Source organism: Habropoda laboriosa, unplaced genomic scaffold, assembly GCF_001263275.1.
Source record: "Habropoda laboriosa isolate 0110345459 unplaced genomic scaffold, ASM126327v1 scaffold1329, whole genome shotgun sequence".
Taxonomy (NCBI): domain Eukaryota; kingdom Metazoa; phylum Arthropoda; class Insecta; order Hymenoptera; family Apidae; genus Habropoda; species Habropoda laboriosa.
The window spans coordinates 244,248-256,118 of NW_017101431.1; the positions used below are offsets into that span (position 1 = coordinate 244,248).

Consider the following 11,871-nt stretch of genomic DNA (forward strand, 5'->3'; position numbering starts at 1 on the left):
GTGAAAGAATATTAACCCATTTAAAGAAAAAAAAAGTGCAACTATAAAAAGTATAAAACCACGTAAGTATATAGTCTTTTCCTTTATCGTCTTTAAGAATCATTATTGAATATTGTTAATCATATAAGAGATGTAAGTATCTCATGCCAATTACATAACCCATCCTATATAGAAAATAACTAAAGAAAAATTCAGGTTCTAATATTTTTGCTGTTAACAATATTAATGTTTACACGAATATGCACTACACGATGTCAGTTTGTTAAAATAACACGCATGTGCAAAAAATTGTAAAGTAATTTATGATGTACATATACATCTGGTGTGTAATTAGCATACCATTACAAGTAGCAATAAACTTAATATTTTAGAATAATATTACTCTCATTCTGGTTTTATATAAACTTCGATATATAATATCACATATTCTAACACATTCACCATAACAGTCACTGGTAACTGATATGTGAGGTACGTGCAATACGTAATTATTTATATTTGCATGACTATAACTACATTTAAAAGTAATAGAAAAGCGTAATAAGTAAAGTGCACTAATAAACAAATTAATACGTGTACTTATTAAAAGTTTACGATTACTTAGACATTACGGTGAATCTTACAATTCATAAAACATTAGCAATTCCTTTGGCGCGAACAAACAGTCAACTAAAGTACAATTAACGGTGAATGTGTTAATATCCTATAATACTGAATTCATATTAACACTTAAATTCATAAGACATAGTATATACGGAACTTTACAAAAAAGGTTACAAGAATATTTATCGTGAAAAATTTATTGAAAATTTTTTAAATTATTTTAAATGATTTTATCCTTTAAAGGAAATTATAGAATTATTTTGTTTCTTTCTTTCTCTTGAGTATGTTATTACATAACAAAATGGCTGCGTAAGAATGTGAACACAACATCGTGTACTAATAATATAAATTACAAAAATGTCAATTATATGAAAACGATAAAATGCACTCATAAAGCAACCGAAATAGGATCCAAAGTTATATGTACGTATATGATATCAGTAAATATGTATCGAGATACTTTGTACAAAACCGAGTAAAATTCAAATCCTCGTCTTTCTATATTTTTGTTAATTCACATATCCAAAGATTTTAATTACATACATCTACTTAAACGCTCAACTAATTTTATGTCTGCAATATGTCGTTTCCACTGGACATGGACCCTATTACACAATGTGCTGCAAAATAATGCAACGTATTTCAATTATATCGATACTAACAATAGATTGCACATCGATATTCGCTGCAGCTCAAGGAATATATCACAGCAAACACAAGTGCGCATGACAATCTTTAGTATTTAATGAATTTCTTTTCAAGTTACTATTTTTTCTTTGAATTTTTTTCATGCAAGTCATACAGAGTACATACCTACGAAAATATTCCTATGTACCGGTGTTCGGTGTTGTCCTCATTTTGTCACTTCTGGCGTCAGTTTCTGTCGTTTCTGACCTTTGCTCTAAAGAATTGTCCGACGTAACACCATCCGAATGATCGTCTTCGTTGCTTCGTCTTTCATGACCCTCGGCATCTTGTTGTTCAAGTAAAGGCATATCTAACGAATCCGAAGAAATACGCCTGACATTGCTGGGGTGTTCAGCTACATCCGACTGCGTCTCTTTTGCATCTCGTACATTATTCAACGAATCAGAACTTAACGAAGGAAAGTCTAAGGTGGTTTTCATCTCTAATGAATCGGAACTTCGGCATAACGGATGATGTTTCTTATCTGTATTGTCTTCCAGCTCAAGAGAATCTGTACTTGTTTCCATAACGTTAGTCTCCCTCTGGAGAGGAGGTGCAGCTTCTGGTTCCTCTGGTCGCGTGATAAATTGCGCAGCCACCTGAGTACCTGTTCTCTCAGCATCCGTAATTTCGATTTGCGAAATGTCGTCCGTCGTGTCATCTTGCCGTTCGGACTTTTCCAAATTCGATTGAGCTATACGTATAATTTCATCGATCTCCTTTATTCTCTTCTCGTAATCATCCGATCCGGACATGCTAGCGTTAAACGAGCCCGCCGTACTCGTATCAACCCTTGTCCTCGGTAGAGATTCCAATTTATACTTATTCTCAGGACTTTCGTGTTCTAATAAATCTTCCTCCTCTTTAGCACGCATCTCGATTAAGTGCGCATCTCTACAGGCCCTCTCCAGCCCTTCGAAATCCTTCAACGAAGACAGTGAGACATCATCACCATGACCGGATCGGCTAATCACATACCTTTTCGGAAGACTACCATTGTTAACGGAATCATGCGAACCGCATTGCAATTTTTTCGAATTCTCAGCGGCAACAGCACTCTCTAAGTTTTCAAACTCCTGTAACGAGCTCAAGGATACATTATCATGATCGGATGGCCTAGTGAAATACTTTTTACCTGTTAGAACATCGTAATCGGGAGTACTTCCAAAGCTACCGCGCATACTACCTACGCTCCCTATCGATTCTTTGTGACTACCTAAACTTCCAAATCTACTGCTACCAGCCTCGAAGTCGGTAATCTCCTCTTCTTTTATATCTTCTAGAGGACCTCGATCGTATTCAATGTCATAGACACGCGTGTCAGGGCGACACTGCATTTCTATCCACTTCTTATCACCTTCGTATTGCTCCTCGTCCGAATACGACTGAGAGTACTGGTCGTCGTTTGAAATCTGCGGAGGACTTTCTTCGGATTCGAAGTCGAATAATTCGTTATTCTTCGACGGTTGACTCGTCGATACTTGAGAGTCCTCTTTGTTCTCGGTTATCAAATTTTCGAGATCACGATCGTAATTTTTGCTAGTTACTTGCGGTATAGAACTGATACGTATACTTTTACCTTCAGAATCGTATTCTTCCGCTTCCTTACCGACTTCCTCTATCACTACGAAATCATCGATGATATCAGGTTTATCAACCATCTCGAATGAATCGCTATCTGGCGAGTGACGATCCGATTTTCCTCTCTCTATAACCGTATCAATGGACACGGCAGATGTTGAAGACGTCGACATACTTGCCTGTTGCTGCATCAACGACGTTAGCGACGTTTGTACAGACATTTCGGGGCTTTCACTCGAAACACCGGCTCCGAAATATTTTTGCTCGAAAATGTCGGAATCTGTTACTTGCGCGTCCAACGTAGCTTCTTCCGCGTCCTTATCAACGGTTGTCGTATCAAAAATTTCATCTTCTGCTTTTACCACGGATGAATCATCACCTTCTGCCAAGGCTTGAGTTGAAATCACTTGAGTGCACACACTCTGCACGCCATCTTCGGATATTCGCGATGTCATTATGTCTACAGATTGTAGAGTACCGGGGCTGGTCGATGAAGTTGACGTAGCAAAATCTACTCCTTTGGTATCTTTCGCTGGTAGCTCCTGCGTGGCTTCATCGTCGAGTGCAGCAGCATCAAGTACTTGCGGGAAGATCATTTCAGACGATCGTTTCATACGACAAGGTATGTGACTGTCGATCTTATTCATTGGTTCGTCAATTGGTATATCGCTACCCGAAGAATCTGACTGTTCGGTATTTTCTTCGTCGGCAACATCCTTGAGATCCTCCTCTGGCTCACCTTTCTCTTCGTCCGTTTCAGAAGGCACCAATGTTTCTGACAATTCACTGGTACTATCGATACTGCCAAGATGACCTGAACTAAAGGAAGTTAAAGACTTCATGGATTCACGCGAGCTCAGTGTAGTGGCAGCGGTGTGATATTCTAGCGAAGTTGGTTTCGAAGAGGAAGAATGCTCCATAGACATCAGTGCTGTTTCATATTCTGAAGTTGTAGCTGAAGGTATACCGCAGGATTGTAAAGCTTCTATATCGGAAGAACTAGGTCGGCTACCACTTCCCATCTCGTTATCGCATGACTGATAATTGCTACTTTCGCCGGAACTGGAACCAACATCCCCATCGCTTTCAGAAGTGACTTGTTTAGAACTTCTACCGGGCTTCTGCCGTCTTCGTAGTACTGTGCGCGGTAAAGCCAAAGAAGAACTTTCGTCTTTATTGTCTACATCTGAACCTGACCTACTAGCAGGCACAGGACTAGGATGTTCTTCTTCGTCGTCTTTCGTATCTTCGTGGACGGTTATTGGAGCAGTCTCAACATCAGACTTTTCAGTTTTGATCACAGGTGTTTCTCCTTTTGTCAGACTTATCGGTTCTTCGATACTACTAGAAGCTGATTCTTCTACATCTGCTTTACTTTCAGTACTATCTTTTGCTTCGTACGGCATTGATTTATCAATCGGAGAATCGCTCTTTATTGTTTCTGTATGAGGTTCGTGCGTTTGTTCAGGAAGCGATGGTGAGTATAAAAATGGTAAATCGTTCGGAATGGATTCGGGTTGTAATTTAAATTGGAACTCTGACGGGGAATCTTTTATTTGAATCACAGTTTCACTATTTTCATTTAACTCCTCTATCAGGTCTTGCTTCGCTGCCTCAAGGGATTCTTTCACTTCGGCAATTTCTTTTTTAACTACCTGATCTAGAACAGTTATAGCGTAACGCGCACTTAAATCAACACTATGGGGGTCATCTTTTTTTATTTTAAAGGCACAAGTGTCGGAAGGAACTGTTATGGATCTTCCAGGCTTATCGTGCTTATCTGTAGTTTTTTCCATGTGTCTTTTGTAATCATCACTTAAAGGTTTCATTTTCGATAAATAAGCTTCCGTCCATTCCTTTAACACGTCATCCACACGGATTGTTTTACCAGTTTCTGTTACCTCTTGTGCTGCTTCTCCTGCGGGTTTATCGCTGTCTTTCAACAATTTCACCGTTTTCTCTAGTGTAAGTTCAATTTCGGATTTCAAAGCAGCTTTTTCACGTTTATCTTCATCCACCTGCGTCTTTTCGGTAAACGAAGGTGCTTCATCTTCAACCGTGTCTTTTCTAGTATCATCCTCGGAAGATTTTTCGGTAGGTAAATCTGTAGTAATTGTGGTTACATCGGTACGTTCTTCTGAAGCGTGTTCGTCTGTTTGCACAATCTCCTCTGAAGCTTGCTCTTCTACTTGTAAAATTTCTTCTGAAACACGTTCGTCTGCTTGTGAAACTTCTTCTGCACGCTTCTCCGATTCTACAGTTTGCTCGGCAGATATTTCTTGTTGCATAGTTTCTACGTAATCGTTAATAGGCGTTTTCGCGTCGTATTCACGCTGCAACGTGTCAACTAATTCTTGACAGCTAACGTCTAACTTGTTCTCTACCAATTCGCTCTCGAAATCTTGTTCGCTAACAGGAATTACGGTAAATTTCATGGGTTTCTCAAGAGTCGGAGTGCGATGATCTTCAACTGTCTCCTTCGTCGATTTTATCATACTAATACCTTCGGACGATTTGATACCTGCTTCCTGTTCACGATTGGTAGACTCGTCTAACGAAGTTAATCGTTCCTTTTTCTGCATTGATTCGTATGCTTCTAATTCTTGATTGAAGATCTGCGATGGTTGCAATACCTCGGATATTTCAATTTTCTCATCGCCGATCATCCAATTAACCGGTTTAATTTCAAGATCGTGCAGTTTCTGTTTCGGGGAAACCAACGGAGGACTTTCAATTTCAAAACTATCCGCTCTTTTCGTGCTTACCACTTCGTGTTCCTTTTGCGCCGTGATGGGAAGAGAAGGCTCTTGTACCAAAGAGTAATCTATATTCGTGTCTTCCGATACAGTACTAGGACTGATCGTTATATCCAATTCTTGAACCACCTTATCGAACCAATCCGTTCCCGCGCTTTCATATAAGGATGGTATTCCCCTGCTGGTTTGCTCGGATATTTTATACTCGTCCATTTCCAAAGAAGGCACATCAACGGAATCTTCTCTAGACTGACTGTCCATACCAGGTTCAAGAATTTCCAAAACTCTAGCACCTGAAATTTCAGATACAATCTTCTCGTGGGGGAAACTCACATCGCTATGTATGTCTCCCTGCAATTCCATTTGGCTGCTCGATTTGTCCGATCGTTGTTTCTCGAATTGTAGGCTTAAAGTTGGTTTTGATAAGCCCTCCAATTCATTTGTATCAACGTCGATAGTTTCTTCGAAATCTGTTTGCTCGGACATACTGCTAGGGCTCATAGTAATGTCCCTGTCGTGTAGTTTAACTTGCGACGACGACAAACAAACACTTCCTTCTTTCTCGTTTAGAGATAATTCCTGGTCTGTAGTTTGATCTTCGCTGATGCTTATACTGTCTCTTTGACTTGATGAATCGATCGAATGTTGATCTGTTTTACCTATCATCGTTAGCTGTCTCGTTGTTTCCCTCATTAGATTTTCAAATTTACGCGTTAAATCATCGGCCAGCTTGTCGTGATCTGTTTCAACACCTTCGCTGCTGCTTATAGCCTGTTCTAGAGAACGTTGACTAAAAGACGTTGGCTTAACATCTGTAACGCGCTTAGGAATTCGAGACTCAAATTCTTTCTTTTTACCTGTCGGTGAAATATCTTGTTCTTCTACAGTAAATTCCTTGTTATCTTCGGGTTTGCTTGGAAGCTGCTTTACTTCTATGCCGGTTTTAGGTTTCGTTTCTTTTTGAATTTTATCTTTCTCCATCTTTACTGTGGAAATAGGAATACGCGATTCAAATTCTTTCTTTACAGGTTTCGTTTCTATTTCACTTACTGCTTTTTTGTCAAATGTAACTCCTTTTTCTTTCGCATCTTCCTTTCTCTCTTCTAGAATTTCTGCACCTTCTTTCGTAACTGAGTCCAAAATCGAAGGTATTTGCGCCAATTGTTCGTGTTCAACCAGTGTTACTTCTTCCTTAATCTTATCCGTATCTTCAATTCCCTTTCCGTCTTTTTCAAAAAACTTTTCCATTTCCTTTTTCACGTCTGCTGAGAAAGTAATTTTAGATTTAACATCTCCAATAGACTGTATCTCGTGCAATCCTTCAGAAATAGTCTGTTCATATATTTTTGTTTCAATCGTACTTTTAGGAAGCTGAGCTAGTGCACCTAAAGCATCACTTCCTCCCTCTACTTGAACAGATTTTAGTACTTGTTCTTGTACCAATGTTCCATCCTTCTGTACTTTGTATATAATAGTAGTCTCTTCTGTTATTATACGCCTTCCACCTGACTTTTCCTTAATAATATCTTCAATTTTTCTCTCCGGCGTTTTACCTGTTCCTTGCATTGTGATCACACTTGTAACAGCTTGCTGTGTTCGCTCTTCCTTTATTCCTTCAGGAATACCATCTTGCGCACTCGATTTAATAGAAAAATCTTGCGGCTCTCTTTGTAAACTTGTTTCTGCAACAGATTTTTGCACCACTTCTTCTACTTTCCTTTTAGATTTTATCGCCGTTTGCAATTCTTCTTGTTTATCTTCCATACTTTTCGTTCTTACTTCTGTAATAGACTCTTGCACTTGTTTCTGTTTTTCCTCCACATCCTGTATATCTTTCTTTTGTGCGCTTATTTTTGTAGCAGCTTTTTGTACTTCTTTTTGTTCTTTTGATGTTTTATCTTCTTTTATAATATCTTTTTGTATACTTACATCCAGAACAGATTCTTCTACTTCCTTCTTTGTTTCTCTTACACTTTCCTTTGCACTCACTTCCTGTGTGCTTATCTGCTTAGACACTTGTATTACTTTCTCTTTCTCCATCTCTTCCACGTCTCCCTTCTCCTTCTCCTTCTCCTTCTCCTTTTTCTTCTGCTTTGTCATCTCCTTCTGCTTCTCTAACTCCTTCTGCTTCTCTAACTCCTTCTGCTTCTCTAACTTCTTCTGCTTCTCTATCTCCTTCTGCTTCTCTATCTCCTTCTGCTTCTCTATCTCCCTCTGCTTCTCTAACTCCTTCTGCTTCTCTATCTCCTTCTGCTTCTCTAACTCCTTCTGCTTCTCTAACTCCTTCTGCTTCTCTATCTCCTTCTGCTTCTCTATCTCCATCTGCTTCTCTATTTCCTTCTGCTTTTCTATCTCCTTCTGCTTCTCTATCTCCTTCTGCTTCTCTATCTCCTTCTGCTTCTCTATCTCCTTTTGCTTCTCTATCTCCTTCTGCTTCTCTATTTCCTTCTGTTTTTCTATTTCCTTCTGCTTCTCTAACTCCTTCTGCTTCTGTATCTCCTTCTGCTTCTCTAACTCCTTTTGCTTCTCTAACTCCTTCTGCTTTTCTATTTCCTTCTGTTTCTCTATCTCCTTCTGCTTTTCTATCTCCTTCTGCTTCTCTATCTCCTTCTGCTTCTCTATTTCCTTCTGCTTCTCTATCTCCTTCTGCTTTTCTATCTCCTTCTGCTTCTCTATCTCCTTCTGCTTCTCTATTTCCTTCTGCTTTTCTATTTCCTTCTGCTTCTCTAACTCCTTCTGCTTTTCTATCTCCTTCTGCTTCTCTATCTCCTTCTGCTTCTCTATCTCCTTCTGCTTCTCCTTTTCCTCCTTCTCTTTTTCCTTCTCCTTTTTCTCCTTCTCCTCCTTTTCCTTCTCCTCCTTCTCCTTCTCCTCCTTCTCCTTCTCCTCCTCCTTCTCCTTCTCCTCCTTCTCTTTCTCCTCCTTTTCCTTCTCCTCCTTCTCGTCCTTCTCCTTCTCTTTCTTTTCCTTCTTCTCCTTCTCCTGCTCCTTCTCTTCCTTTCTCTCTTCTTCCTTCATTGTATCTTCTCTTACACTTTCTTCTTGTGCATGTACTTTCACAACAGATTCTTGCACATCCTTTTCTTTTTCTTCTACACTTTCTTTTCTTGCAGTTATTACATGAACAGATTTTTGCTCTTCTAGTTTCTCCTCTTCTTCACCCTTCTTTATAGTTGTTTCTGCGGCTGATTTCTTTACTTCCTTTTCTTGCACTTCCGTTGCTGTTGTTTCTTTTACACTTCTTTTCTCTATCCTTTCTTGTTGCGTACTCACTTCCGTAATTTCTTGAACAGCCTTATGCTTTCCCTTTACATCCTTGGCCATCTCTTGTGAGTCTTCCTGTTTTGTCTTTACATCTTTTACAACATCTTGTACGCGCACTTCTTCACTCGTTTCTTTTATCACCACTGTAGAACTTTCTTCCAAAACCTTTCTTTCCTTTACCTGTGTATCGTCTACTTGTTTAATCGTGTCAATTGATCTTTCTTCAATACGCATTGTTGATTCTATTATTTTCTCCACAGTCTTCTTTTTGTATTGCGACTCGTCTTTCACTTTACTTGTAATTTTTTCAGCAGCTTCCGCAGGTTGTGCGCTAATCTTTTCAATATCTTCTTCGAATTTCTCCGGTTTATCAATTTTCTCCGTCATGATTTCGCCAGATTTCGCGTAATCGTCTCCTCTTCCCTTGCTCAATTTGTCTTTAGTATCATCGACAACAGCTGCATCACTCGCTTCTTTCTGAATTTCTTTACTCTCATCTATATCTTTCTCATCTTTATCTTTCTCATCTTCGGAACTCAATTTCCTTATTTCTTTCCTTTCAACCTCCTTTCCTTCTCTCATTTCCGTCCCAATAACTTCTTTCGCTTCGTCCATCTTTTCAATTTCTTGCAATTCAGTTACATACTTCTCTTCTGTCTCGGAAATTCTAGTCCTCGCTGTCTTCTCTTTCTCGGATTTCAACGATTCCTGTACCTTAGTCGCTGGTTTCATTATTATCTCTTTCTGTATCTGTTCTTCAAAGTATTGAGCTTTCTCCGCTACCGAACACTCCGAGATATCAGGCACATTCAAATCTTCCATCGTTTCCGACTTCTCAACTTCCTGAACAATTTCCGCCGTGTCCTCTGTGACGATGTTCTGCACATACTCTCCGCTGTCGCTTTCATTGATCGTTAACTGTGACGTTCTCGATATCTCCGATTCCGAACGCTGATAACTTTCCCGCTTCTTCGAGATATCCTCCCAGAATTTCCTCTTCTCCGAATAGGTTTGCCTCTCAACGCTTGGTGACAAATCCTGCTCTTGCTCGACTACTTTATTGGGATAACTAGCATCTACAGATTCTAGGGAACAAGCCGCTTTTTGCGCAAGGGATTCGTGGGTAGTGACAGCATCTAGAACAACCAAGAATTATGCTCACATTACTTTTTATTAAGTAAATACATAGAATGCGTGAAATACATTGCGGATATTTACAATCTCGTATATGTGTGTACCTACATATATACATATACACCGTCAGTTTGTTAGAAGAGTGACACAACTGTTGTAAGAGAAGTCAATTTTCCAAGAAGTCGGTTTCAGAATTTTTCTGGTCGAAAAGTATCAATTACTCAATTATTTAGCAATGAAAACTATTTTTATTTCACAATTTAGCTGATAGTCTTTACTATTAAAAAAGGGGATTAAAACAGTTCTATTTTGAATTGTAACATTGTTCTCGTTAAATTAGTATAATTTTAATTTTAATTTTAGTCACGCTCTTTCAGATAAAAATAGCTCACTTTTAGAATTATTTTTGGCAGATATCTTTAAATTAACGATATTTCAAACGTACCATTCTTTTAGTAAATCGACGATATATACATATGTATGTATGTATGTATATATAACTTTAGAGGATTATGCGATCAAACTTCTGCAAGCATTATGCGTAAACGCAATTTTTCTATGATATTTCATAGCATTCCTCTTAAAATGTTATCGACACAACACTATCGTAAACTCTGTTACTGTACATATAACATCTTGTATTTTTAAAAACAAGTACAATTTCAAAAATAAGCTTAATCATCGAGATATTAATCATTTCTTTAAACTAGTAACATGCACACAGCGTATATGTATATAAGCATAACGTGTAACTCTGAATTCCTTTATAGATTGTGATTGCTCTTTTTTTTCTTTTCTGTTTCTTTTTTTTTTTTTATTTTTTTATTAATATCCGTAGATTTTAGTATCCTTTGAGATTAAAATTAATATCCCATACGGTTGTCTATGATAATGTTGAGGACGGCAGTTTTGTCTGCAATTATAAGTACAGAAGATAGCATTAATACTAAAAATGATAACATTAAAGCAGAATTTTGTTTGTTTTATCCATAAACTCTTGCAACGTGCGTATATTTATGCTATTCGAATTCTTGTACCGTAATACAGTAGCTCACTTTTTATCTTTTCAAGTCAGGCTAATTTCATTCGATCCAAGTCATTGATAAGGAAGTAACCATCTTTACCTTTTACCCATATTATCAAACGAAATTTGACCCAAAGCATGGTGCAAAAAGGAGTGATATAGCTCTCTCGTAAGAACAATTCAAAGATCCAAATAATTACACGAAAATAAAACAGTATATACAGATTTTATTTCGTTACTGCTTCAACAGTTCGTTCTTAATGATTTCAAGGAACCATTAACAGAGCAACGCTGACCATATTGAATCTCACATCGACTGCATTAAAGTTAACATCGAGGGGCTCGTTACAAATTGCCGGAAATGAAATTTGATTTAATTTAATTATGTACCTAGATGAAGTGTTTCATTACTTAAGTATAAATCCATAGCGAAGTGATATCCTATGTGAAACCCACGGTAAAGTTGATACAGTTGCGACCAGGTATAGTTGGTAGAAGCGATTTAGCGAGGTCGTAAATTAAAGGATCAAGCGGCGATACCGATTGATGTAGCCGCATTCAAGGCGGTTTATCATTTGTAACTTGATATTTACAATTTCTGTTTGCAATCTTTCGTTTAAGGTATACAGTATTAACATTTTCACTGCTGTTGGCGCCTATAGGCATTTCAAATATTTTCTCGCGCCGTGGCCTTGACGCCTATAGGCGTTGCGAATATTTCCTCACACTGTGCTGTTGGCGACTTTTGGCACACTTTCACTTTAGTTTAATCCTGAATTTTTGCCTTTTGCGCACTTCTATCTTAATTTAATAAAATGGTAA

At 38.2% G+C, this 11,871-nt stretch overlaps 1 protein-coding gene across 1 annotated transcript in view; it reads right to left on the reverse strand.

Moving 5' to 3' along the window:
• Window positions 1-11,871, reverse strand: part of LOC108578128 (ankyrin-2-like) — a 37,755-nt gene that overhangs the window by 1,220 nt on the left and 24,664 nt on the right. Inside the window, exons 28-32 of the mRNA XM_017941393.1 lie at window positions 8,613-10,027; window positions 8,487-8,540; window positions 8,143-8,435; window positions 5,114-7,263; window positions 1,417-5,041 (exon numbers count right to left, since the gene is read on the reverse strand). Coding sequence (XP_017796882.1) covers window positions 1,431-5,041; window positions 5,114-7,263; window positions 8,143-8,435; window positions 8,487-8,540; window positions 8,613-10,027 — 7,523 coding nt within the window. The 3' untranslated portion in view covers window positions 1,417-1,430. The remainder of the gene's footprint in view (window positions 1-1,416; window positions 5,042-5,113; window positions 7,264-8,142; window positions 8,436-8,486; window positions 8,541-8,612; window positions 10,028-11,871) is intronic.